The sequence below is a fragment of the Panthera pardus genome, unplaced genomic scaffold, assembly GCF_024362965.1.
Source record: "Panthera pardus isolate Hobbes unplaced genomic scaffold, ASM2436296v1 HiC_scaffold_19, whole genome shotgun sequence".
NCBI classification, from domain to species: domain Eukaryota; kingdom Metazoa; phylum Chordata; class Mammalia; order Carnivora; family Felidae; genus Panthera; species Panthera pardus.
The window spans coordinates 24,334,714-24,362,414 of record NW_026526754.1 but is presented as its reverse complement, the minus strand read 5'-3'; the positions used below and the strand labels follow the sequence as shown (position 1 = coordinate 24,362,414).

Below are 27,701 nucleotides of genomic sequence, written 5' to 3'. Positions count from 1 at the left end.
TATGGCCCCCTAATACACATCAGAAGGATCTCATGACTAAGTTTTGACTAAACGGTAATAAATGACCTTTTCCTAGCAAAAGCTACCCCCCCTCAAGGTCCCGGAAACCTTGCTTCCAAAATACCTTGGAGGCTTGTGCTGTCCTTGACCCCCTCCCAACTTGAAAGCGTACGATCAGTCACCTGTCACGACCCCATTGCAGCTCTCTCTGCCCACGGGTCCTGTCCCCGTGCTTTAATAAAACCGCCTTTTGCACCAAAGACATCTCAAGAATTCTTTCTTGGCCGTCAGCTCCAAACCCCAACATTTCCATATTGGTTACTTTTATTAGTTAGTTTTAATACTTATTACATATTATATTGTACATATTGTATATGTATGTGTATATTGTATATGTATATATGTACGTATTATACGTATATGTATATATACATAATATTTATTACATTTCTGACATGCGCGCCTGACATGAAAGATTTTTATCTTTTTCTTCTGATGAGAACTTTTAAGATCTGCTTTCTTTCCTATGGGGCGCCTGGATGGCTCAGTCAGTTGAGCATCCGACTTCAGCTCAAGTCACGATCTCACGGTTTGTGAGCTCGAGCCCCACGTCGGGCTCTGTGCTGACGGCTCAGAGCCTGGATGGAGCCTGCTTCAGATTCTGTGTCCCCCTGTCTCTCTGCCCCTCCCCAGCTCACACTCTGTCTCTCTCTCTCTCAAAAATAAATAAACATTAAAAAAAAATTTTTAATAAAAAAAAAAAATCTGCGTTCTTAGCGACTTTCAAATACACCACACTGACTAACTCCAGCCCCTTGCTGTCCACGTCATTGCCAGCACTTACGACAGAGTTTGTGCCTTCTGACTCCCTTCGCCCTTTCCCCCGCCCCCAAAGCCCACATTTTGCAACCAGGAACCCGAACTCCAGGGCAGCTTTGCAGGGAACAGGAGAGAGTTCGGAAAGCAAGCAGGAAGAGTTCGCAGAGTGCAGAGCGACTGCTCCCTTGGCCCAGCGCCCGGCCTATCTTCCCGCAGCCGGGGGCCTGGGACAGGATCTCTCCTCCCAGGAGGCTCGGAACAGGGGAGAGGAGCCACCTAAAAGGGGTCATCCTTTACAAGCCCCACAGGAGACACAGCTCCGCCCTGATGAAGCACCAAGGACGTTTTCCTCCAAGGTGGTTCCGCTTCTCCAAGGACGATCCTCCCTGTTCCAAGAGGCCCTGGGAAACGTTCCTTCCCACACGAGGCAGTGGCCTAGACGCCCAGTTACACCCCACACCTGAGAAACACGAACCGATGTGCCTCCAAGATGGCAGGTCTCCCAGTTCTCAAAAATATGGAAGCGGGGCCCCAGTTTAACCAGAGCACCCGTCAGATGGGGCTTTGGGATGTTGTATCGCAACGTCCTCTTCAATAAGTCAGGAACACATTGTTCCAGGAAAAGATTCTTTCACATCCTGATGTTTAATAGTTACACTGTATCCACATGTGGGTACAGCAGCATCTACCAAAGCAAGTCTGTTGGGTGTTTGGTTTAGTTCCGATATTTGCCATTATGTTTTAAAGCTATAACTGGGGCGCCTGGGTGGCGCAGTCGGTTAAGCGTCCGACTTCAGCCAGGTCACGATCTCGCGGTCCGTGAGTTCGAGCCCCGCGTCAGGCTCTGGGCTGATGGCTCGGAGCCTGGAGCCTGTTTCCGATTCTGTGTCTCCCTCTCTCTCTGCCCCTCTCCTGTTCATGCTCTGTCTCTCTCTGTCCCAAAAATAAATAAAAAACGTTGAAAAAAAAATTAAAAAAAAAATAAAGCTATAATAAACAACCGTGTAGCCAGAAATACAGCACATTCCTTATTTCCTTAGAGAAATTCCCAGAAGGGGATTACTGAGTAGAGGGCGCACGGCTTTAAGGCTTTTGACAGAAACTCCCGAACTTTCCTCCGTAGAATGTTCAAGATATTCTCCCCACCAGCCCTCACGAGGATAAACGACACGGCTTTTAACAAATTAGAAGCTAGCGCTGGCTGCCACTGAAAAGACCTTTGTTGGGGCAGCAGTTCCTTTGAATCTGTAGGGGCAAACAGCACCTTAATGACGCCACCAGCAGATGGCACCCTTTGCTAAGATTTTAGAGTCAGGTTTCAAGTAAGGTGTTTTAAGATTTCATTCAACTTGTATCAGAGAACTCTGAGATATGTATATCCCAAAGCATGATTGCAGGAGGGAGTCTAGGACGTTACATGAAAACCAACAGACAGTGTCGCATAACAGCGGGACCTTGGGATCCTGGGGGAGCTTGAACGCGCTCCTGGGGGCGTTGTAACCCTTCCAGGTTATGAAGGTCTCCCACATCCTCTCAGGAGGCCCGCACCCAAGCGCGTGTGCACACCCCTGGGCACACGTGGGTCCCTCTGCCTCTCTCGTTAATTCTTTTCCCGGGAAAGCTGAATCGGACCGGTCTGGTTCCTCCTGACCAGCTCTCCAGGTCCTAGTAGTGCCGTCGGCTTATCAGGGCTGCAGCTTTACAGTTCTGTGTGTGATTATCGATCGCCTCTGTCTTGTTGGAGGAGGGAGGTCCTCCCGGTCATGTGCCTGGAGCCCAGGGCAGCACCCAGTACAGGGCGCATGCCCTGCAGGTGTCTGCTGTGTGAATGCACACGAGGTGCCTGGGACCTTGCCTTAGATCTTTGCTAAATGATCGCCTTCCTTGAGAAACCGAAATGCATCTCGAGGTGGCCGAGTTTTAGCAGCTATGAGTGACAGAAACAGACATTTAACATCAGTCTAGGGGTGAATAAACCACAGGAAGAAGGGTGGAGGAAGGACTAGAAGTCCACGGACGTTCAGGGGTGGTCAGAAGGGTAGGTCCCGGCCCACTTACTGGTCAGATAAGTTACATAACCCGGTCCAGCCTGTCTGTCAGCTACAAAATGGCTCTCAATCAGAATGTGTCCACGGAAGCCTCAGCTCAGCGCCTGGCGCCTCACATGGGCTCAGTAAGTTTGCTCAGCCATCGGTAGTCGGGTCTCCTGCTCAGGAAGGACAGCGGGAAGAGCAAGAGCGGAGAGACTGTTTTTCCCCTAAGCCACCAGTTTGGACAACGTCTTGCCAGTTAATATTTGTGCTGTGTGATCTTTAGGTGGCCAGGATTTCATTCGGTTCTGGCACTGCACGTGTACAGCTGCCGTGGGGGGGCGGAGGGGGTCTGGGTGAGGGTGGTCCAGAGCCACGCCCCTTGGCTAAACTCCCCCAAGATGGGATGCTGGCAGGCGCGCATGTCAGTTGAATCAGCGTGCGTTTTCGATCCTTTCCTGCTTCCAGGCCTGGTGTGACTTGTCATCCTCCCCGCTCCTGACCACTAGCTACCTTGCAGCCATTCTTGGGTTCTTCGGGACCTACGGACTACAGGCTCTTCACGCGCGCCTGCCTCGAATTCCCGCGGGATTTGGGATTCGGGATTTTGCTCCTTCCAGAGATGCCCCATCAGGTCAATGTAAGTGGGCCTGTGCAGACTCGTGGTTTCCCAAAGCCCGAGTCACGGCTTCTCAGAGCTGCGCGGCCCTGGACTCTGTTCTTTGTCAGGGAGATCCCCCTTAAGATGGTTAATTGTTAGCCCAGGAAGGGATCCAGAATGTGGCCTTGGTCCCCTCCTTTTTATTTTTTTAATGTTTATTTACTTATTTTGAGAGAGAGGGAGGGAGGGGCAGAGAAAGAGGAAGAGACGGAATCCCAAGCAGGTTCCGTGCTGCCAGCGCAGAGCCCGCCGCAGACCTTGAACCCACGAACTGTGAGATCACGACCTGAGCGGAGATCTTACGAGTCCACCCTTAACCGAGTGGGCCTCTCCGGTGCCCCGGCGGCTCCCTCCTCTCCGAGCTCCGCTCACTCGCCCCGTGACTCAGCAGCCCCCCCACTCCCAGGTCCCCAACTGGACCACCAGTCGGCTTCCCGCAGGAGGGCAGGTTCCGGACACCCTCAAACCCCGCAGGCCCGCGGGAGGAGCAGGCTGCGGCGGTGGGCGCGGGGGGGGGGGGGGGGGGGCCATCACCTCGGCCCACCGCGCCCCACCAGGCCGGAGCGCCCTCCGGCGGGGCAGGCGGGCGGGCCTCGTCTGAGCCGCCGTCACGCAGCCCCGAGCCCGGGTCGGGGGCGCCGGGCCCTCCGTCCGTCCGGCTCACGGTCCTCGCAGGTGCAGCCGGCTCTCGGCGCCGCGTGGGCGGGGCCGCTTGACGCCGGCGGGCGAGGCGGATAGGCCGCGCGGCGGGGGCGGGGCCTGGGGGCGGGGCGGCGGCCGCGTATAAAGGGGGCGGAGCGCCGGGCCTGACGCAGCGCCGGGAGAGGGTCCTCGCTGGGCGGCGGCGGCGGCGGCGGCGGCGGCGGCGGCGGCGGCGCGCGCGCCTCGTGGTCCGGCCGGCGGCATGGCAGGCACCGGCCCGAAGCGGCGCGCGTCCGCGGCCCCCGCGGCGGCCGAGGAGGAGGAGCGGCAGGCGCGGGAGCGGATGCTGGCGGCGCGGCGCGGGGACGGCGCGGAGGGCGCCGAGGGCGCCGAGGGCGTGACCCTGCAGCGCAGCATCACGCTGTTCAACGGCGTGGCCATCATCGTGGGCACGATCATCGGCTCGGGCATCTTCGTGACGCCCACCGGCGTGCTCAAGGAGGCGGGCTCGCCCGGGCTGGCGCTGGTGGTGTGGGCCGTGTGCGGGGTCTTCTCCATCGTGGGGGCGCTCTGCTATGCGGAGCTGGGGACCACCATCACCAAGTCGGGGGGCGACTACGCGTACATGCTGGAGGTCTATGGCTCGCTGCCCGCCTTCCTGAAGCTCTGGATCGAGCTGCTCATCATCCGGCCCTCCTCGCAGTACATCGTGGCCCTCGTCTTCGCCACCTACCTGCTCAAGCCGCTCTTCCCCACCTGCCCGGTGCCCGAGGACGCCGCCAAGCTCGTGGCCTGCCTCTGCGTGCGTAAGTACCGACCTCGGGGTGGCGGCGGCGGGGGCGGGGGTGCCCCGCGCCGCGCGGCCGAGGCCGCCGCTCCCAGAGCCCACGTGGGTCTCATTCATTCGTGTGCCTTGGGAAATCAACGGTGAGTCAGCAGGGTCCCCGCCCTCAGGGTCCCCGGGACGTTCCCCTTCCTCAGCCGCTTCATTCAGAGGCTGGAGCACACGTCCCTGCCTCTGGATAGCGTCCGCTCCGGGTAGTGTCTGAAAACGTATTTACCGTTTGAGGTTCTCAGTGCTGACCGCTTATCACAAAAATTGTAGTTCAAGAAAAAAAAAAAAAATTCATTCATTTCTGCTCTCCAAAGCGGCTTATCAGGAGTCAGCAGAGGCTGGCTCATACAAAACCGGTGGGGACAGAATTCTGAGTTGCTGGTTTGGGCAGCAGTGTCAAAGTAAGTAGTAAATGTGGGGGAGTTGGCAGCAAATTAGATTTGTGTGTGTTGGGGGTGGAGGGTGGGTTTCGGGGGTCCCAAGCTGTGCAGAGAAACAGCCCCTGGTCATATTCCTAATGTTGGGCATGGTCTTGGTATGTTGGTGGGCACAGTCCTGGTTCGTTCTTCACCCATGAGTGCTTTCCAAAAGTCTTCTCGTGGGATTTCAAAAGAAATCATTTGTACCAAATGCCATGTGACTTTCCTGTCCTTTTCGGCTGGGGGTGCTTTTTACACCCGCCCCTTGGCCCCCCTCTTAGGGGCCCTGCAAGGGGGAAGCAGCCAGCCTTCCAGAACTGCCTGCCGCCTGATTTGAGGATCTGCCCGAACGTTGATAGTGGGTACAGGTCCAGGGTGAGCAGGGCTCTGGGCGTTCAGGGCCGGGGTCCCAGCCAGGAGACTCAGGGACCGGGCCGTTACTGGGAGTGGCTTCTGATCGGCAGTGCCTCCTGGTGCCACGGGGATTCTGGCGTGTGTGGACCGGGTTTCCCACGGGAGCCACGCTGGAGTGTAGGGGGAGGCACGTTTCCTACAGTGGGGAGTCCAGGAAGCAGAGCCCCACGTGCAGCTCTGCTCGGCTGCCTGACATCACACGCTTTGCCGAGACCCTGAACAGAGCAGCCACGCCGGCTGAAGGAGCGTTATTTGCCTTTTTTGGGGCGGTCTCGCTCAGTGATGTGAATCTCAGCTTAAGAAAAACGTTGGTCTAAATCTAGGGAGAGTTACAGCAATAGTCGATCTGCTTGAACACAGGAAAACCCGTGGCTTCTGGTAGGTTTGAGATGAGGCTTTTTATGGGATGACACATTGGGCCGTGTAGGGAAAAGCCCGTCTAAAGGCAGGATGACTTTATGATGCAATATTATTACAAGGCGATTTAACGTCTGGGCCTAGAACGTAGTGAAGTAAATAGTATCTTTAAAGTGCCTGTTCTCTAGTCTTTAAAAATAAATCCCTTACTTTTTTAAGCTCTTGGGTTTGAGTAGACGGATTGCAGGGGGACTGTGGTGGGTACAGCCTTGCCAGCCGCCCGGCGCCCCCCACCCCCCCCCCCCCACCCCGTGGCGCTGTGGCAATGACAGTGTGAGTTGTGAGCGGGGGCTACAGTTTCCACGTGGCGATCAGCCCTTGTGGCTCTTTATCTCTGAAGCACCTTGTGGGTGGATGTGGGTGGCTTTCTCCCACGGAGAGAGGATTTTCCATTACAGAATGGGACGCGCCGCAGGCAGAGCACTAGTCTAGAGCCTTACTCCGTCTGGAAAGGGCCAAGGGCTCGTCCAAGGCTCACAGAACTCAGAGCTCGCTGGCACAGGCCGCCCTGAACTGAGCAGGGAGAAAGGTTATGGGTGTCCAGCGGGGCAGGCCTGTCCTTATAGGGGCACGCGGAAAGTGTCTGAGTGTTCTTCAAGTATCCCACAAAGGCCCGGGTTCTAGAATTTCTACTCAAGAAGAAGGGCGCTCCGCACTGCTTTCCGCCCCTCGCGCATCCCTGTGGGACCCCGTGGAAGGGCCTGGTGGCCCGTTCCTGCTAACAGCGTGTCCTGGGTGCCAGAACAAAGTTCTCCGTTTTGCTGGCCGGTCTTTTGGTGCCCTGGGCATATCCTACCGTAAGTTGCTTTCTGCTGCTTAAACAGTGGTGTTCTGAAACAGGTTGGCTTTGGTGCGTAGACTGGTCCTGCTGTCTCTAGATATCCGTGGGAATAAAAGCCCTTTTCTTGTAAGTCTGTCCGAGATGACCGATAATGGGGCCCCTCGATAGTGTGGCTCTGGGGTTTCTGGCGGTAAAGGTGAGAGAAACTTGCTGCGTTCACCTTTCATCTGGCCTGAGTCTCGGTTTACATTCTCGCTCCACAGACAGTTGGTGAGGTCTGCTTGAAACCTCGATACTGCTGGGTTCGCCTTCTGGGCGGAAGTCACTCAGACCGGAGCTGAGATTCTCGCCAGCCTCACTTGGCTGTTGGCAGTTTTTCTGACCTCCCTGTGTGGGCTTTCTCTGCAAAATGGGTCCAGTGTTGAGGGCACCTGGGTGGCTCAGTCGGTCAAGGCTCAGGTCATGATCTCACCGTTTGTGGGTTTGAGCCCCGCATCGGGCTCCGTGCTGATGGTGCGGAGCCTGCTTAGGATTCTCTCTCTCTGCCCCTTCTCTGCTCTCTCTCTCTCTCAAAATAAATAAATAACCAAAAAAATTGTTTTTAAACTGAGGCCGCAGCGAGAGCTGGCCCAAGGTCCAGACGCCTGCTTGGGTCCTTTATGTCAAGGGAGAGGCACCCCTCTCGTAGTCACCCCTACCCTGCACACAAAGGTGTCAGGCAAGTGGCTGCAGGCTGCTGGGGGCCCACTGGGAGAGCCACAGCTCAGACTCACTTGTAGAACTCGGAGTGGTCCCCTTCAGGGTGGTGGCCTTTGTGGGGTCTGGAAAGCGCTCTGGTCTGCCTTCTCGTGCGAGACACGTGGGGTGGCTGTGCCCTGCACGTGAGCAGAGCTGGGTTCCGTCTCAAGAGATCCACTCGGACGTCCCGGTCTGACTCCGCATCTGTGAAATGGGAATGGGTCACGGCCCTGCCTGGTATTTAATGAGCTCGGCACGCAGAGTCCCCAGTTCACAGGGTGGCTGCAACTTATCCTCAACGCTGCTCTCTGTCTGGTGTTCACCTTTCACCTCTCGAGCTACCTTAGGACTTGGTCTGTTCCAGTTCGGCAGAAAGAAGGAGGGAGGGAGAACGGAGACGAGGCAGGAAAAAGCCAGAGGTGAACACCAGCGTCCCCTCTGGGGCTGGGGTCTGAGTGGCGAAATGCCTGTCACACAAATCGTCCCTCCCTGCCTCAGGGGCAGGAGACCGGCTGTCCTGTAGGTGAAGGGCACAGATAAGGGGTGGGTTTGGCTGGCTGTGGGTTTGGCCTGCTGACTTGAGGGTGAGTCCATTGGGATGATGGCCAGTGGGGGAGGGGAGGCCATGGCCGTAGCACCCCCCCCCCCCCCCAGTCTTCTGCATCAGCTCCGGGCAGTGACCTGCTCCTGGAGGCGTGAGACCCCTACTGCACAATGTGTAGACCACTGTATCGCCTGCCTCAGGGCGTCTGAACGCCTGCTGGCCGCCCCAGGGCCAAATCCCTCTCTGCACGAGGCAAAGGCTTCTGGGTGTTTCCAAGGAGCTGGTGTCCCCAGAGTCGCAAGCTGTGAACTAAGTGCAGATGACAGCCCAGTCATGAGCCCTGAAATCTGCCTTTCCCAGCCAGACACGAACGTGCTCCGGCCGCGGAGCCAGTCACGCCGAATCACGGGACTGGAGCTGAGGCCTGTGGGGTACTTCACAAAAGCGCGTGACCTCAAGAGAAGTGGGAGGCGCTGGGTGGGCATTTCTGACCCTGTTTTCCCCGGGTCACGGACCCCCTTTGATAATCCAGTGGAATGTGCAGACTCTGGGCAGAAATGCGTGGCGGGCGTATTAACTCCGAAGCGCGCCCAGTCACGGGGCTCTCACGCCCCTGCCCGCAGACGGTGGCGGGGGTGGATCTGACGTCTCCAAGCCGGCGGTGCTTGAACTCACACCTCTCCTCACAGGCTCCTGCCCCAGCCTTTGAAACCAGTGTTCTCCTCCCCTCTCTGCAGCCAGGGAAACTGAGGCAGCGGTGGGCCGAGAGCCCGGGGCTGTGGCACTGTCCGTGCTGAACTGCCTTTTCTCATCACGTGTGTGGGGACACCGGGCCACATCTTTGGCGAGAGCGGCAGATGCCAGGATCGCCACCTGTGGGCGCCCGGCCAGCCGGGGTGAGGAGACGTGGGCCCCGACTCGCTGGGAAGTGCTTTTCCCCCTGACCGAGCCCCAGAGCCTGGATGCAGAGCCGCCTAGGGAGCCTGTCCTCTTCTCTCCAGGTCTTCACCTCGCAAAGTAGCTTCTGGAGCAGGGTGGGTGGACCGCTGCCCCCCAGCGTGCGCCCCTTCCCGTGCCCACGCTGACCTCCAGTCCCCATGCCCCTTCTGTGACCCATAGCAGGTGCTGGGAACCAGGGGTATACCTGATTCTCCGCCCTCAGGGGGCATGACCTTCGCGCCCTCATCTGGATTGCTGGCCCAGGGTGCCACCCAGAGCGCGCTTGTCCCCACCCCCAGGCTTCATCCCGCCGACGGGACTAGCCCTGCCCCGCCCCAGACCACTGCCCAGTCCAGCAGCTTCTTGGCTCCCGGCAGAATCCCGGACTCTTGCTTGGAGGCTGGCTGTCCCGGGTGGCTCTCCAGCACCCGCGTCACACACACCTGTCCCTGTGGACCTGGGTCACACCCACCCCTCCCGCTAGGTGAGGAATGGGCACCAACTTCCCGTTCCTGCTCCTGGCGCGTGTTTGCAACCTGATCTGTGCTCCCGAGTCAGCCTGACCTTGCTTGCTGGCAGACATCTGGCGCTGCTGGGACCCAGCCGATTGTCTGTGATTGTCCGTGATTGTCCGTGAGTCCCTCAAAACGTAGCCAGTATAGAACCGAGGCCACTGCCCAGAAACATGAGCCTGAAGCCCCCTGCGACCTTCTGGCCGGCCTCGCGTTTGTCCAGGTCTGCGTGAGCTGCCCGAACCCGGCACAGACACATTCACGTCCGGCCTGAGTTATCTGGAAGGCCCAGGGCTGCTGCAGAGGCAAGTTCTGTGAGTCCCTGGGACCGTGTGACCCGGGGCTGGGCGCTTAGCCTCTCCGGGCCGCTGTTTCAGAGCTCAGAGCGGGGGCGCACAGGCCGATCCTGCGGAGGGTGTGAGTCAACAATCTCATCACAGCGGGGGCAGGTGACAGGGACTGTCCAGAAATGAAAGACGGCAGGGCAGATGTGCCTGGGGAGGGCAGCAGTGGACGGGCTGGGGGAGGGACCAGGAGCTATGGCCCTGCCCTGTGAGGTGTGGGTCCTGTAGTTGGAGTGGGGTGGGGGTGGCTGGAGCCACCTGTAATCTGGGCACCCGTGCAGCAGCACTCACGCGTTAGCAGGCCCTGGGCGCGGTGTGTGTGTGTGTGGTTGGGGGGGGGGGGGGTCTTCCTACAATCATCTTAGACATCCCCCCCCCCGGAGCTAAGGGAAGGGTCCGGGGTGGGCGTGGGGGGAGGGCGGCCGAGTGGGGCGCTGCTAGAGGAGTGTCCCCCCCCACCCAGAGGCCCGGCTGCTGGCTCGCCCTGAGCGGCACCAGGGTCGGGGGTCTTGGGAGGCCGGGAGGCCGGACCACGGCTTGGTTAGTGGGCATTTTGTTCGGGCGGATCCGTGGGGTAGGGCGGCTGCGCTCGTCGCTGCCGGGGCGCAGAGGCAGTTTGAGGGCCCGCGCCGGGCTTGTCACGGGTGAGGGTCTCCAGGGGCGGGGGCTTCTTGGCAGTGAGCCGCTTCCGGAACACGGAGGGGGAGGGCTTGTCAACCTTGGCTCTTCTCCAGGGTGGCGGGGCTCGCGGAGCCTCAGCGGCGTCCGGTCTACGTGAAGACCGCAGTTCGCGGTGTCAGGGCTGGAGGCCAGGGAGCAGAGTCGGGGTTGGGCCCTGTCCTGGGGCCACCTTACCCGGTGGGAGGGAGACCCTATAGCTCCAGGAAGGCCCTGTCGCCTAATGGGGGGCCCGCAGGGGGGATGCCCACCCGGGATGCTCTTGGCTGGCACTCTTCTGGGCACAGTCCCTCCGGGCCCGCGCGAGAAACCCACCGTCCAGAGAGCGGCAGACGCCTGTCCAAGGCCCCACGCTGAGGGGACGGCCTGCTTCAGACTCTGGTCTAAACCAGCACAGGACACTGTCCTGCACCCACCCGGCCCCTCCCTTTAGATGGTGCCCAGGACACTTGAATCACGGGTGTGCGCGTGGTGGGTGGGTCTCTGTGGGATTTGCCCCCATCGGTGGGTGTCAGCCTGACTGTACGTCCGAGTCAGCAGGTTGGGGGGGTGGGTGGTGCTTCTCACGAGGAGCTGGGATCGAAGCCCCCGCTCCAGGGGCCAGAGCTCGGGAGTTGGACTCGGGAGAGCTGAGCGTCTCTCCCCACTCCCTTGGTGACGGCTGTGTGACTTTTGGCAAGTCAGACAACCTCTCTGAGCTCCATTTACCCAACTCTCAGGGGAGGGCATCGGGTTGGATGCTCGGCCGTGCTCTCACCCTCGGGGGCCACACCTCCGGCAGGTTTTTCTCTCCTTTTCCTTCTTTAGTAAAAGTGCTGAAGGAGCGGGGGGCAGTGGTTCTGGGCCACCGCGGAGATCGCCAGGCACTGGGTCTTGGGAGCAACGGCCTGGTCTGTCCCGCACAGACCTGCACACCCTGTGGTGACCTAGGTGGAGTACCGCTGAGCCCGCGTGTGAATTCGCCCCCCGGCTGCCGTGAGGAAGGCGGCCCAGACGCGCCAAGTAGCCTGCCCCAGATCACACAGCAGGTCAGAAGGCGGGGATGCGCTCAGAGCTGAGGCAGAGCTCCCCCATTCTCCAGGACTCGTGCTTCAGAGAAGCCCGCCAAAGTGAGAAGTCGCTGTCTGCCAGGGGCGCTGGCAGATTTCGGAGCAGACCGAATTTGCCTCTTGCTGGCGTGTTTGGAAACGAATGCGTCAGCCCCGTTCCTGAGGCTGGCCGACACCCCCACCCCACCCCACGCCCACCCCCGGCCTGCCGGGCCGTGGGGTCAGCTGTCACCCAGCCCTGGTTAAAAATGGAAAAAAAAAAATACGGAAACATGTATTCCAGGGCTGGTCGTTTGAACTTGAAAAGCCAAGTGTTCTGGGGAATTTGAAAATGTGATATTAGCCTATCAGTTATTTCTTTTCACAGAAAAGCAGTGAATCAGCAAGACCTGGGGGCGGGGGGGGGGGGGGGGTGCTTGAGAGCCGGTGTCCCCGCTGGCCTCTCCCGCAGGCAGTGGCCTCTTTGCCAAGGGAGCCGAGGGAGCCCTGGGTCCCATCTCAACAACTCCTTGGAGCCAGGCTGTCACCTGAACTGGTTCAGTGTTCTAGCACATTCCAGAGTGAGGTCGGCCCTCTCAGACGGTTCCGGGGTGTTGTTGGGTCCCACGTACTCATTTTCTTGGAGCCCAAAGAAGGTGAAGCCGCCCTCGGGTTCTCCGAGTGGGATCTCTGGACCAGGACAGTTAGGAATGCAGATTCTTGGCTGGAATCTCGCGCTCTGGAGTAGGGCCCCGACTGGCTCTCTTACAAGGCCCTCAGGGGCCTCTGGGCTCCCTGGAGCCTGAGACCCTATCTGCGTTGGCAGGGATGAGAAAGTTAAGGCAGGAAAGGAGGAAGGGGGGGGCAGGTGATCACGGCTGCCAGGCCCTGTTGGAAGGGGGGCTCGCAGTGAGCCCGAGGACATCTGGACCTGAGCGAGCCCCACGCTCCTGAGCACCTGCTGAGCTCTGGGCCCCTGAGCGTGCTGGGTGGGTTCGCATAGATACGGCAGAGGCAGAACGAGACCCGCCGAGCGGCTGGGCGCCCCTTCGGAAGTCAGGCCCCTGGATGACTACTCCGCCCGCTGCCTGGCCATGCCAGCCTGAGCTCGCAGAGCCTAAGCGAGTGTGCGGTCACCGGCTGCTGCCCCGGGAGCTGACACCTGCAGCCGAGGCTTGGGGTTCGAACACCGTGATGTTGACTGGGGCGGGGGGGTAGGCTCCAGGGGACAGCCTGGCCGCTTTCTGGGGCCCAGGTCTTAGGCCGGCTCTGCTCCTTGGCCCGGGGCTGCCCCAGGCACACCCGGGGGACCAGGCTGGCCGAGCTTCCTGGAACTGACACAGCCTGACGGCCACTTCCTCTCCTGCCTCCCGCCTGCCAGCAAAGCTCTGGTCAAACAGTGCTCATTTGCCTGCGTCTCCGTGCCATCTGGCCATTTCCTGCCAGTGAGTCCCCCATCTGTGTGAGGTAGCCTTGCTCACTAGTGGCTCTTCAGCAGGACTCAGGCAGTGAGGTTCTAGGCTTGGGGGCTCTGACCTTGGGTCCTTCCATCCTGGGGGGGTGGACAGTCCCTGCAGATCCTTGGTCCAGGAACGAGGTGGGTCCATCACTGCGGCCGCCTGGGGGGACATTGGACTTGATTTCCTGATCAGCAGGTACTGGCCAGTAGCCAGATGCTGTGCTTTCTGGATGGTTCTGTTGGGCTTGCTTATGACCTTCCCCTGGTGTGTTTGACTTCAGGTCAGCAGAGGGAATGAGCCAGCTTCTGTGCGTGGAGGGCACTGAATGATAGAGTGAGTCTGCGTATAGAGCAGGTGCTCATACACTGTTCTTGTTATTAAGATCCTTGCTGGTTTTGTTACCTGAGGAAGTACAGGCCTGATCACTGGGCCTGATAAATTCATCAGCATGGTACCTTCAGTTGGTGTGCTTTTTTTGTGTTTTCTTTTGCTGTTTTTAAATGAAAACAGGCTCCCCTTGCATTTTGAGCCTCCCCTCTGCGCGAGGGGAACAGCTGAATGAGCCAACGGAACACCTAACAGGCCGTTTTCTAGAAGTCAGGTGGGGCCAGGCTGGGTCCTGCTCACATAACCCCCTCCCAGGGGCAGAGGCCAGGGCCAGGAGGAGGCTGGTGGCCTGAGTGGTGGTGGTGAGTATGCTCCCCCCTCCCCCACTCACAGCCACCTGTGCTGTTGTGAAGGTGGCCCCACTAGGTCTGGGGAAGCAGAGCGGGGAGCGTGTCCTGAGTCACATCTGACAACCACCGGTGGCCGCACCCCCAGGACACCCTGTGCTCAGGGTCGAGGAGGGGGAGTCTGCAGACGGGAACGGAAGCCCCCTAGTCAGGCTTGGAGCCGGGGGCAGGCTCTGACTGTGATCAGGTGTCCTGTGAGGCCGTGGGGCTGTCCCCCTTCACTGGGCTGCACTGCCCACCATCGAGGTGTATTTGGACAGGAGGTGGGGTCGCAAGTGGGGCCCCTGCTGGCCCGTGAGGTGGTCGAGGTCACGGCAGGACAAGGATGGGACAGACACACCCCTGAAGGATAAGCTCCCGGTGTGGATGCCCCAGCCCGCTCCTGGCTGTCCTCAGGCAGCCCAAAGCCGGCTTATCTCCCTGGCCCCAGCTGCCTCCGCGTGCCAACTCCGTCGTGCTTATCTGGGGGTGCCAGCGTGGGGAGCTCCCCGACAGCGCATCCGCCTGTCAGCCGGCCCGCTGGGCAGTGCCCCGCGGTTACCTGTCCTCTCCCGGCCGCGGAGGGCTGCGAGTCCACGGGGGACGGGGACAACACAGCTAGCCTGCAGGGCTCCCACCCAGAGTCCCAGCATCCCCCCCCCCTTCTGAAGGCATCTTGTCAAGGTGTAGGAGCTTAAAGGCAGGGTGGCCGAAATGCACGGACACTGCTCTGGACGCCACCCCGGGGCTGCTTCTGTCAAGGCCACAGGACAGTGGGTCCCTGATGAATTCGTGTATTTACTTAAGATTACATTTCATTTTGAAACTGTTTTAAAAAGGAACACTAAGGAGGATGTTCAAGCATTTATTTACTCGTTGGCCAAAAGTAAGTGAACATTAGAATTTCATCAGATGTTTCAATCCCTTTTCTAAAAGAAGTAAGTGTTACAAGGTCCTGTTTGTTCTGTGATCAGTTCCCTTCCCCTCCAGCCTGCAGCCCGCCGGCCCTCCTTGCCTGGGGCTCAGGGTGTTCTAGCTGGAGCAGCGGGACCGAGGGGCCCCGGCCTCTGTCCTGCCCCCGTGAGCTGGGGTCTCTGGGCAAGCCAGCTCCCCGTCCTGGAGCCTGAGAAACGGGGAGAGGTGTGGAGACACCCCAGGGAGCAAGTCGTGCCACCAGAGCCGGTGGCGCTCTGCCGGCAGTGCCTTTCCGGGTTTCTAGAGCCTGGCGCGGCTCAGGGGGGCAGGGCTGGCGGAAGAAGCGGGCTCCCGCCTCGGCTACGCCACACCTCCCCTCCCCCTCCCCCTCCCGGGGCATGAATGGAGGAATGATGCAATGGGCCGGCCTCTTGCCGAATGCGCTCTGGGGCTGGTGGGGGGGGGGGGGGTGGAGCGGCGGAATGCTAGCTGCCGAGGCGCCAGAGTCCTTCCCCACTTCCCCTATAAGGTGGTCACACTCCCACATAAGGAAATGTGAGGCCGTCCCGGAAAAGCCCCCGGCGGCCCCACCCTCTCAGTGTGCAGAGGCTCCCTGGGACCGGGTGGCAGGAAGGAACAGCCCGAGCCCGGCCTCACCTTCAGGGCCCTTCCATCCTGGATCCCAGCCCCGCGGCAGGTTGGATCAGTACCAGTGCAGGGAGAGGGAATTCATCCTGTCCCTGGCCTTCACTGCGATTCCTGGGGGGTGTCAGAAGGGCCCCAGAGGGTCTGCCCCCTAACACCTCGGCACAGGGGGCCGCTGTGAGCCTCTGTTTCGTCTTCTGTGCTGAGAATGGCAGTGCTGACGTGGTTAATACACCACAGCCATCTCCCTGTTGGCTCTGAGGGCCTGGACGGAGCCTGTGCCCGCTCCCCGGGGCCACACAGTGAAGGTCACCAGTGCTGGTTGCCCCGGGCACACCTCGGTCCCTCATCTTGGCCGGGCGCGGCTCCTACTTCAGGACGGTGATGTGGACATTGTGTCTTGAGCCCCACCGCCCTGAGGCAGCTCATTTTACTGCGGACCTGGCCGTTGCAGGTTGCAGGTTGCAGGTGCAGAACCACCGCCGAGGAGCCCAGGGGGCTGGGCCGGGGTCCGGGCCAGGCCCAAACGTCGCAGCTCTGTGCTGTCACCCAGTGCCGGGACGTTCTGACTGTTTCAGCTTAGGAAGGGCAGCTAACTGCTCTCAGGACAGTTTCCACCTGAACCCTTCCTGCCGGGCACCATCTTGGTAGGCCGTTGCATCAGCCAGAGCTCAGGGCAGCGGAGGAAAATGGGAGTGGGGGAGGGTGCTATTAAGGTGTCAGTTAATTTCCTGGAGCGATAAGCAGGTGGCCGGTGAAGCCTTAATCTTCTCCAGAGCACGCCGGGCAGAGTTCCTGTTTTTCTTCTACCTGAACTGCCTCATCCACTTCATTAGTGTGGATTTATTTCTTTGGGTCCTACTCCCCGAACTGTAAAATTACATGTAATTACTCTGGCTGGGGAAAGGAGCCACCTGGGGTCTGCCGGCCCTGGGTTGGCTGTGACCGGCAGAGAGGAAACGTGAGCAGATCCTGCCAGTGTTTCTTACCTTTCTGCGGTCCTCAGAGAAGGGGGGAGGGCAGGGGCCCTGGGGGGGGGGGGTCATGGAGAGACCCCTCCGAGCTCCAGCCCTGCTGGTCAGTGTGGAAGGACCAGCCCCGAGCTCTCTCCCGAGGATTAGGGAGGGCAGGGGGCCTGGGGGGACTCATGGAGAGGCCCCTCCCAGCTCCAGCCATGTGCTCTCGAGGATTTCCTGGTGTGAGTAGTCCCTGCACAGCCGATTTCTAGCACCTTCGTGAAGGTGCTGTGCCCAGAGTCAGGACCAGAGCGTGACCAGCTCACCCTTAGAGCGTCTGTCTGCATTGTAGACCACCTGAGCATATGAGAGTTAGAAACAGTGAATCGGAAGTTCTCGGTGTTGAGCATTTGTTTCTTTCCTTTGTTCTAGAATAATTTTGTTTTGCTGTGAGTTTATGGAGTGGCCATGAGGTCCCTGAGCACTTACTTGCCCGTGTCTCCTGCACACCCGAATATCCCAACTTTGGCTCAGGTCCGGGGTCCCACAGGGAGCCCCGGCGGGGCTTGGGTGTGCGTGTCCAGGCGAGCTTATGGAGCCTGGTTTGGCAGCCTGCCTGGGCAGCGCCCCCTGCCCAGTCCCATCTCCCCTCCCTTCCACGTTGGGGGGCTGGGGGGGGGGGGGCCGTCTGTGATAGGTGTGATTTTGTCTTCAGTGTTTGCTGTGAAAATAGCAGTAGGACGGGGCAGGGGTGAGTGCCTATTGTGTTCTTTACCAGCTGGACCCGCCTGAGTGGTGTCGGCCCCCCGCGCCCCGGGCTGTGGCCTCACCTTAAGTCCCCACTTCGCGTGTCAGAATCGCCCCGTGGTGCCAGCACTTGGCTTGTGAAATCGTTTTGTGCTACTAGTATGTCACCCGTTTCCTCGGTGGGATTCCAGCAGGTTCTCTCTGCAGAAAGGGTTCCTTGCCTTCAGGAAGTGAGGTGGGCTGTGCGGGCACCTAAATCGTGCTGAAACCGTGAGAGGCGTGCACAGCGAGTGCAGCCTCCTCCGCGTGCAAATGTGCAAATGTGCAAATGTGCGTTTGCAACCTACGCTCCGAAGGCGGGGCCGCCCAGGTGCGCAGCAGGTGGGGTGGGGGAGGGGCCGGACCAGCCGTGGTGACCTCCCCCCCCGTAGGAGGTGGAAATTCATCCGTTGAAACTCCTTGATGACGGTCCCGGGGGCTTGTGGGACCGTAGCTTCGTCGAGAGTCAAGTGGTGCAGTCCTCCGCCTTTGACCTTGGGCCTGGAGAAGGTCAAGCATAGCGGAACCCGCCGGCTGCCTTCTCACTGCTGCCCTCTCTCTACAGTGCTGCTCACGGCCGTGAACTGTTACAGCGTGAAGGCTGCCACCCGAGTCCAGGACGCCTTCGCTGCCGCCAAGCTCCTGGCGCTGGCCCTCATCGTTCTCCTGGGCTTCATCCAGATCGGGAAGGGTGAGTGTAACCTCTGGGCCCCCGTCCCCGAATGCCCCGCGTGCGCATGGTTTCATTTGAGCCGTCGGTAGAGAGACTGAGCATCACCCCCCCACAAGTTAAACCCACCGCGAGCGATGGGGAGAAACAGACCCGCCCCGTCCCCTCCGAACCTCACTCTCCTACCCACACTTGAGGGCAGGGGTCGGATGGCGACGTGGGGGTTCGCAGAGTGACCTTAGCGCTGTGCCAGCGCGTGGAGGGCGCAACGGGGTGGAGCTCTTGCTGGTTTGCCTGTTGCTGAGGCGGATCTCGCATCCAGGAGCACAAATCTTAAGGGCCTCTCTGATGGGGAGGATGTGGGAACACCCCCCCCCCCCCCGGCCATGATGTCTGGCGGCTTTTGGTGGTGGTGTGGCCCGCAGCGCCGGGAACAGAAGTAAAGTTTCTCCTGCAGACGGGGGAGGGCATCAGAGATCCCGCAGCGGCTGGTGCAGGGCAGCTCCTGAGGGCCCCTTCAGAGAAGGTCGCCGAGGGGCACACAGGCGGAGCTCGTGTCCCCGGCCCCTGCATTGGCCCCGTTCTGCGTGCCCTCAGGGCACTGGGGTGCGGGAAGGCAGTACCCGGTGCCCCCCCCCAGCCTGACTCCCCTGGTCGTGGGGGCGAGCCGAGATTCAGACCGGGTTTACGTTGTCCAAGGTCCGTGCTGGCACCAAGCTGCGGGTCTGGTGCCAGTCTTCCCCACTGTGACACCCCACGTGGGCAGCTGCAGGCGTCTTTGTTCCCGTCCACCCTCTTCACCCAGCTGCTGGCTAGCTGGGCGTGGAGTGGGTAGAAAACCCCTCGTGGCCCCACACCTGCCGTGTCCTCTGAGCGTCTGCTGTGACACCCAGAAATTCATCTTGTGGTTCCGGACTCTCCTGTTTCCTTCCCTGTAATGGCCACGCGGGGCACTGTGATTTATGGGGACCCAGCGTCCACAGACCACGGGCCTGTGCAGGGGGGCGCGCGTGACTCTGCAGAATTGGGTGCACGCGGGGCTGCGGTGGCCGCCACAGTGCCTGCCCTCACGGGCCCTCTTCTGGGGGTAAAGAGAGGCCCACGTGCTGGTCCACACTGACCTAGTAAAGTGGCAGCAAGAATCCAGAGAGTTTGGGCAGATTGTCGTCATCGAGCACGTTAACGTGTAGGAAGCTCTGACCACCCAGCACCCACGGGCTCTGGTTCTGTCGGCATCGAAGGGGAAATTGCAGCTGATTTCCAGATCACTTTCTGTGGAAGGTAGGTCACTGCTTCAGGAGCTGGACGTCATGCTGAGAGTGTGTCCGACCGGTGCCTCGGCCTCAGTGGTGTCAGATCACCCACCCACGCTCGGGTGAGCCCCCCGGGCAGGGCTGGGGGCGGGGGCGGGACGTGCCCCAGTGCGTGCCCCTCCTGGGGCTCGGCTTCTGGCCTCTTCTTTAAGACAAGACCTTATCTTTCTCCTTATTCCTCGGGTCTCGAGGACCCTGGTCGGGGCTGAATAACTCTGAAGCCTCGTGAGGAGCTTGGCCTGGTGGGTGGGACCCAGCCGACCAGGCTTTGTGTAGCCAGGACGCTCGGCCTTCGAAAGACTTGCCCGTGAAGGTATTTGCTTGGCTGGTATGATGAGGAATGTGGAGGGGGCGACCTGACTTTCGTAAAAACAGATTTCAGTAGGGATAGCAAAGGGCTTTTGTTCAGCTAGAATACCTAATACGTTTATAATCGTGTTGCTGTCGAAAGCCTCCTCCTCCCCAGAGCAATTCCTTCCTCAACTTGGGATACAGTGCAGCACCTGTAGAATCTGTCTCCTGGTTTTCCTCAAGAGATTGATGTCGTTCCCAGACGAATGCCTTCCCTTCCGGGGGACACGTTGCAGACGTCGACCCCCTTCTCCTACGGTGGAGTCCGTAGGTCCGCCTGCCAGAGGCCCTGGGTCCCCGTGCTGGTGGCTTGGTTGTGCCCAAGCATCGCGCACACCCCCAGGGGTCGCGCAGGTGTCCTCCCCACCCCCACCCCCACCCCCAGCACCCCGGTGGGCCCAAGGGCCGCAGAAGGGACTTGAGGCCAGCCGGCCATGGGTCGGCCGTGGGCCCCGCTGGGCTCGTTATCTCGAGACCTGCGAGCAGTTGTCCATCACACCGTCCTTCGCCAGAACTTCCCGGGCCCCGAGTACAAGTCCGTTGGCCCCGGTGGCCCCTGCTGGCCAGAGCTCGGCCGTGGGCTGGGGACCCCAGACAGCACGTGAACAGGAGAATTGCAGGAGGGCGGGAGGGGGCGGCTGGACGCAGGCGCAGAGTCGAACAGAGAGACTGCTCTGCAGGGTCCCGGGCCAAGCCGTCCCGCGTGGGAGCCGCTCAGCTACCCTGCGGCTGGGGCTGGGGGGCCCCGCGGGGTCGGGCCTGCGGGCCCGGCGTCACGCGAGTTGTCTGCATTTGCTCCCAGCGTCCTCCGAAGGGGAGACAGAACTCAGGTCAGCATTTCAGACCCAGTGGCTGCCGCACAAAGCGTGGGCCGCTTGGCCGGGGAGGCCACAGAGGCCCTTTGAGGCCCAGACCTGCCGGCCGCCTCCACCTGCTGTGTCTTTTGTTCTGTTGGCTCCTTACTGGACACCCTGCAGGAGCCGTGGCCCCGAGGTCAGGCTGTTCCCGAAGCCAAGTAGGCGTTTCCCAGCCCAGAAGGTGGGAGCGGGTTGCGACAGGCGCGTCCCTGTGCCCAAGCCCCTCCCGGGGGGGCACACAATGGGACCCTTGTGGTTTTGCGTGGGCTGCAGCTTCGGGAGGGGGGAGAGCGGCCGGTGTGGACGGCCCAGTTGTACAGATACAAGTGCTTCCTCCCTCGCCGCGTCCCCCTGCACGATGCCCTCTGCTGAGGGAGGTCGTGGGAGGCGTAGTCTCCATGCGCCAGGCAGTCCTGCCCCCCAGCCCTCTGCCCTCCCAAGCCCCCAGCAGCTCACAGAAGTTCACCCCGCTTCTGGGACGTTCGTCCCAGTTGCCAGGACACCTGGCCGTGGTTTGTAACACAAGTGGAGGCTCCTGGCTTCCGTGTTGATTATCTCCTGTGTCTGGGCACTGTCCCAAAGAGACAGGGGGTCTCGGGATGGGGGGAGACGGTCCCGGCAGGATGGGCAAGCCTGGCAGCGAGGAAGTGGGCTGTCGCCCCTCAAAGTGGGGGGCCAGACACCCTCAGTGTTCCCAGGCCTAGCCTCCCCTCGCAGAGGACTTCGGGGCTCGTTTCAGCGGGGCTCAGGGTCGGGCCGGGATCGCAGGACCCTATAACAGGCCATGTAGGGCTAGGGTTCGGTTCTCTACCCTGCACCGGTCACCTGTGGCCCAGGAACAGGGATGGGACTGTGGGATGGGGCAGGGCCATCACCTGGTGGCCGGTGCCCGTGACCCATCTCCTCGCTGAACGTTGAGAGCCACAGGTCACGGGGCTACTTGGGAAGGCGTGGCAAAGCTACCATCGAGGCAGGCTTGGTGGTGTTTTCCTGTGGATGTTCTTTGATAATTTTTAGTTGAGGCCTTTTCTTTGGGTCTGCACGCCTCTGCACTAACTCAGCATCCAGAGTTGTAGCAGATTCGAAATCACATGGTCTGCTTGGGCCACCCTGTGGCAGGAGATCAAAGCTCCTGCTGGCTCGCCTGTGCCCTGGGGCGGCCAGGAACGGGAGGTGGGGGCAGAGCAGCCACAGAGCCCCGCGCTGGGCACGGTTCGTTCCCAGGGGTCTCTGGCGGCCTGTTCAGTAGGGAGCGGGCCCCTTCCAACTGGGATTTGAGGTTTGCAGCAGATCTCGAGGCCGAGGGGCCAGCTCCTCCAAGGGGTCAGCTCCTCCAAGGGGTTAAAAGACGGGGGCGTCTGCGACAGACGCTGGCCAGGTGAGCAAGCACTGACCTCTCAGCCTCCCCAGACCCAGATTCCTGCCCGGTTCGTAGACCTCAGGCAGAGCTGGAGCACAGACACCAGGCGTCTGGGACTCGCCCCGGGGTGGGACAGTGGGAGAGAAGAACCTGGTGAACTGGCCGGCAGGATGCACCCTCTCCGAGGATGCTGGTGTCTGGACGGAGCTGGAGACCCATCGCTGTGCTTTGTCCCCAGGCCCACTGAGGGCTCTGATCGTGCAGAGTTGACTTGCCCGGGAGGTCTGGTGGCCCCACGGGTGACAGCCCATTTTACAGAACAGGAGCCCGAGGCCACAGCTTATCCCAGGCACGTCCGTGAGGCACAGAGTGGAGACCAGTGAGTCTGACCCAGACAGAGTGAGGCCCGCCGGTCTGTCTGCAGACAGTGTCCTGTTGTCCTCCTCACAATTCTGGGGGACAAAAGTCCAGAATCAGGGCTGCGTTCCCTCTGAAACTCAGGGGGATTCCTGCTTGTCTGTTCAGGCTGCTGGCGTCCCTGGGCTTGTGGCTGCAGCACTGTGCCCTCTCTGCCTCGTCCCCCGGGCCTCTCCCAGTGGCCTCTGTGTCCTGTAAGGACACTTGTGGGCTTCAGGGCCTACCCTCATCTACGATCTCATTTCAAGACCCTTACCTTAATTCCATCTTCAAAGACCTTTTCCAAATCAGGTCACATTCAGAGGTTCTGGGCTGACATGAATTGGGGGGACCCTGTTCAGCACATCTCTTGACATAAACAGCCATCCCCTGGGGCCCCAGAGGGATAAAGTGGGAGCAGAGGCGGAAGGTTCCAGCACGGTGGATGCTCCCCAGTTTGGGATGACTTTCCCGTGGTGTCCCCGTCCCAGGAGGGGTGCCCCTGGGCTGGTCTGGCTGTGGGAAAGCACTGGGTGGGGATGGGGCCTGGCCAGACCTAGAGTTCTGGCATTTTCTGCAGCTGCCTCCCACTGCCCATTTCCAGATTGGGGCGTTGACAGGCTCCCAGGGCCCCAGAGAAGGCCTGGGAACGCCTGACCAGGCCTTCCTCCCACACAGAGGTCGGGCTGGGTCTCAGGAGCCGCAGACCCTGTAGGGAGCCCTTGTCCTCATTCAGGAGCCACGGGTCTAGCACACTTCCCTGGTGGGAAAAAGGGCCACTGGGTGCCCTTCCCCACCCGTCATCCATGACTCCCATCGCTGCGTCCGTGTGACTCAGAGATCTGGGCTGGCTTTCTCTGAGAGCAGCTCCCTGGGGCCTCTGAGCATCCCCCCGCCAATTACCCCGCTTCTCAGGGGGTCCCAGTGGGTGGGAGGCAGGCTCTGCCGGGACATCACAGCTTGCCGACGGGCACGTCTGGCCGTGCGTTGGCGTGCACATTCCTCGCGGCCCGTCCGGGAGGGCGCTGGCAGTGGCCGCGACTTAGGGGATTTAGGGCTGGGACGGGCAGACTTGAGCAGAGGGGCTTCGGGCTAGCCCGCGGCACGGAAGAGCAGAGGGCCGGGCCCACCGAGGTGGCAAGCTGCCTTCTCTTGAGGCAGCAGTTCGAGGCCGCTTTGAGGTCTGCAGAAAAATTGCAGAGAAGGGGCGCTGGCACAGGGGACCCGGTAAGTTGTGGGTCCCAGGGTTTCTGCCCCCCACTTGGAGCCTACAGCAGGACGTGCCGTCTGTCTGTCCATGGCCATCAGTCTTGCCTACTCACAGAGTGGGCTGGGGCCCGGTGGGGACAGAGACCGCCTGGTCAGCTTGGAGCATAGTGGCCATCGGGGGACTGTTGTCATTCACCTCTGTCCAGTGCAGCCCAGTTTGGGGTCTGGGGGAGTGAACGGCCGGCACAGCTCACGCGTCTGTCCCAGCCACGGGAGCAGCGGTGTGTGGACCGGGCTTCCGTTCCTGAATTGTTGCCATCTGGGGGCTGCCCTCTGCCTTCCAGGGTGTCCAACAGCGCCCGTGGCCTCTGCCCCCTAAATGTCCCCAGCCACGATAGCCCCCAGTGTCTCCAGACATGGCCGTACATCCCCTGGTTGCCGAGGGCAGGCCAGTGTTGGAGACCACGCGTGGGGTCTAGAGTCTGCCCTCCTCACCAGGACAGTCTGTGTCTCTTTGCTGCGCCCCACCCCCTGCTCACCGCCTCCGTCGCCGCCAGGCTCGGTGCAGCTGCCGACACACATCATTCAGCGGAGGTGTGGCTGTCTCGCCCGCTTCTCGCTGGCCTGGAGACGGGCAGCCGGGGCCTCCCGCCAGCTCTCCAGACCTCCTTCCAGAATGCCTGCTGTTAGGGCTCCAGCCCCAGCAGGACACCAGGACAGTGAGGGCAGGCACAGCCAGTGTCCCTGAGTGGCCGCCCAGGCCAAGTGCCACACGGAGCCGGCAGACCCAGCGCCCACTCTCTGATGCCCGTCAAGAAGGAGGGGCCGCATGCTTGGCCAGCATTTGGTCGGGAGCCCGGAGGAGCTACGGGTCTCCCTTCTGGGCCGGCATCCAGCACAGGCCGAGGCTGAGCACGGCCAGGAGCCCTCCGGGGACGCATGCGAGCCAGCCACTCTCGAGGCAGTTCAGGCTCCTGTCCCTCCCTGTGTCCCTGGTGTGCCGCCGCCGGGCCCACCGTGCCTGTGGGAGGTGACGGCCTGGAGGAACTAGCTGAGGTTTGACCGGTGCCTGCCCCAGCCCATGCTGGGACAGGAGCAGGAGGCCCGCCAGCCACGCTCCACGCTGCGGGGTCTGGCGGTGCTGGGATGTCCGCCTTCCTCCAAGGCACCTCGGGCACTTTGCAGACAGAGTGAGGCCCCAGACAACTGAGGGAGGTCCCGGCAGATGACCCAGCCACGCTGGTCCTAGGAAAGAAATCTCATGGGCTATTTGGGAGAGACCTGGCTGAGGCCCCCAGTGAGATTCTTTAATCTGTGTTTGGTCCGAGCAGCTAGTATTTTCCTGGCATTTTAGACACTGCAAAAGCAAGCTTGTAAATCCCAGAAAATACTGTTCTACATCAGGAGTTCCGTGCCCGGCACGTTCATCTCAGGCGGAGGACCGTGTGTCTGTGTCAGAACGCTGAGCTGGTGACCGCAGCACGAGTGACCCCTTGGTGAGAACCCTGAGGCTACGGGGCCTGGGGCTGAAAACTTATGGCTCTTACCTGAAAACCCCAGGGCTGTATATCAAGCCTTGAATTTTATCCCTGTGCCAGCACTCGATCCGTAGGGCACAGGGGTCCTTCTGAGCCACCGGCCTTTCCCGTGGGTGGTGGTCACCAAAAGCAAGAGCCATCCGCCTGCCTGGGGCGTCTCCAGCCCACAAGTGCACACACACTGTGCACGGATCACACACACGTGAATACATGCGCACACGCACGCACACAGTGTCTCTAATTCGGGTGGGGGCCACTTCTAACAACTGCTCCCAAACCCGTATCCCAGCACGTGAAAAAAGAAACTTAACTTCAATAGTAACCAGGGTGCATAGAGGCGTATCCTAGTAGGAAAACTGGGCAGATTGACGGGAGAATTACAGGTTTGAGACAAGCCCGCGTTACTCGTGAGGAGCCTTTATTGTGAAAGACCACCAATGCTCTGGAAGTCTCTGCAGGACCTGTGAGCCGTCTCATCGGGCTCCCCTAGACCCTTTGGAGCAGCGCGGCATTCTGGGAGGTGTAGGGTGGTGTGGACACGCACGCAGTGCCTGAGGTCAGACCCGTTAGCCCTCACGAACCTAGATCCCACTGTGTGCTGGCAGTTCCCCACCCCCAGGGCAGGTGGCCCCGGCCTCAGTTTCCCCAGCTGTTGCACAGCAAAAGTACACGGACAGGGCTGCGGGATGCGGTGGAGCTCTGCAGACGTAAAGGAGGACACACTCTGGACCATTTCCATAGGGGAGCCCCCAGGACGGAGCCCAGAGGGGCTCCGGGCGCTCTTGTGGGGTGTTGTTGAAGGGTGTGCTGTCCCGAGCCAGCACTCGGCACTGTCTCCGCCTACCCAGCCTGGTGACCACCCTGTGACCAGGCAGTCCCACGACCTGGGTCTCCAACACAGGTCACATGCGGGCAGCGGGCTGGGTGAGAGGCCAGCCGCCCCGGGGTCTGTTCAGCTCCTCACGAGACCGTGGCCTCATCAGGGGGCGGGGGCTGGGCACCTCAAGGATCCCACATCCACCTCTCAGCTCAGGCTGGGGACCAAAGGCCCAAGCACACCTGTGGGGTCAGGACACACAGGCCTGAGGGCAGAGTCCAGATCAGCGTAGGAAAATGGACCCAGAAACAGAGATTGGGGTCCCTTCTCTCCACCCCCACCCCCCCCCCCACTGCGGTGTTTGCTGTAGGAAACTCTGTGCTCTTTTTGAGGCCTCCCAGGGAAGGGGGTGACAGGCTTTATGGGAACCTCCCTTCCATCGTCCCCTCTGCAAACATCCTCACGTTCCGTCGCGTCCTGTTCCTGGGGTGACTGAGGCGGTCACTTGTGGGTGGTGTGGGGTCCCTTGAGAACTTGGGCTCCCCTGGCATCGTCCACCCTCCCATCCCCGGGGGGCCCGCAGGCCCACTGGCTGTGGGCGACACTGACCCTTGGGCAGCCCCGGGGTCACGTCCAGGGACACCTCGGAGTCATTTTCAGGAAGTTCCATGCTGATGCTTGCTGACGGGTCACGTTCCCAGCACTGCAGGTAGGAGAGCACAGAGTCAGGCCCAGGCGCCGCTGGCCCGGGGCTCGTGTCACGGGCTCTGCAGGGAGTGTTCTCTGGGGTGACTGGGGCTGCCCGCCCCCTCCGCACCTGCCCTTCTGGGCGCATGGACCACGCATGACCAAGGGTCCACAGAGCTGCCGACCCCTCCCGGGTGGGCTGGCGGCCAGGCCCACGGCCCACGGTACGACCACGCTGTCCTCCACCTGCTCGCTCCTGGTCCCGGGCAGAGTCGGGAATTTTGCGTGGGTCAGGTGGCTCAGCACGTATTTTGCTCCAGGAACATTCCAGAACTTGCGGTATGGTCTCTGCAGTGCTCTCTGACCAGCATTCCTTTCTGTTTGGCCTTTTCCAGGTGGTGTGTCCAATCTGGATCCCAAGTCCTCATTTGAGGGCACCAAACTGGACGTGGGAAACATTGTGCTGGCGTTGTACAGTGGCCTCTTTGCCTACGGGGGATGGTAGGTTCCGGAATGTCGGGGTCTCTGGGCCTTGGGACACGCAGGCTGGGTGGGCCCCGAAGCATCCAGAAGTCTGGCCCTCCACGGTGGTTCTGGAGAGTGGCAGGAAAGCCTCTCGGGGCCGCCGCTAGCCCCTTGCATCCCAGAAGAGCACAGAGAGGGTTCCAGAGCAGCCCCGGGCGCTGTCCGCAGCACGCCTCGGCCCCTGAGAAGATGCTCCTGGAGACAGATCTCTGCTGACGGGCATAAAGCATTTAGGCTGAAGGCCCTGAGCCGGGTGGTTCTCGGCCTCTCCCCACCAGGAGCGAGGACCCTGTCTGTGGCCCTTGCCGGCGCCTTCCGTCCCTCTGGATCCTCTGCTGTGGCCCCTGCCCCTGGGCCAGGCTGTACTGAGCCGTGAGAGTGGCTGCTGTGCGGCAGGCTGGCGGGCAGGCAGGTGAGGAAGGCGCTGGAGAGGGTCAGGCAGCGGACGGGTGCCTCGGGGCACCCTTAGTGGAGTGGTGCCATTTAGCACGGGCACTGAACCCGTGCGGGCCGCCTTTGAGTCTCTTTCCACGTGGCCTCTGAGCCTGACCTTGAGTGCTCAGCGTGGACGTTAATATCCGCACACGAAGCGGGCCTGTGCGGGTGGAGGTGCCCAGGACGCCGCCGTTCAGGCTGGACCGTGAGCCCGCCTCAGACACAGTGCTGGCGCCTGGGGTGGGGGACGCAGCGGGTCAAGGACAG

General features: G+C 60.9%; 1 protein-coding gene across 1 annotated transcript in view; it reads left to right on the top strand.

The window, feature by feature from the left end:
• The first annotated feature begins 4,374 nt into the window (after positions 1-4,374).
• Positions 4,375-27,701, top strand: part of SLC7A5 (solute carrier family 7 member 5) — a 32,627-nt gene continuing 9,300 nt past the window's right edge. The window contains exons 1-3 of the mRNA XM_019412971.2: positions 4,375-4,958; positions 17,842-17,967; positions 26,870-26,975. Coding sequence (XP_019268516.1) covers positions 4,415-4,958; positions 17,842-17,967; positions 26,870-26,975 — 776 coding nt within the window. The 5' untranslated portion in view covers positions 4,375-4,414. The remainder of the gene's footprint in view (positions 4,959-17,841; positions 17,968-26,869; positions 26,976-27,701) is intronic.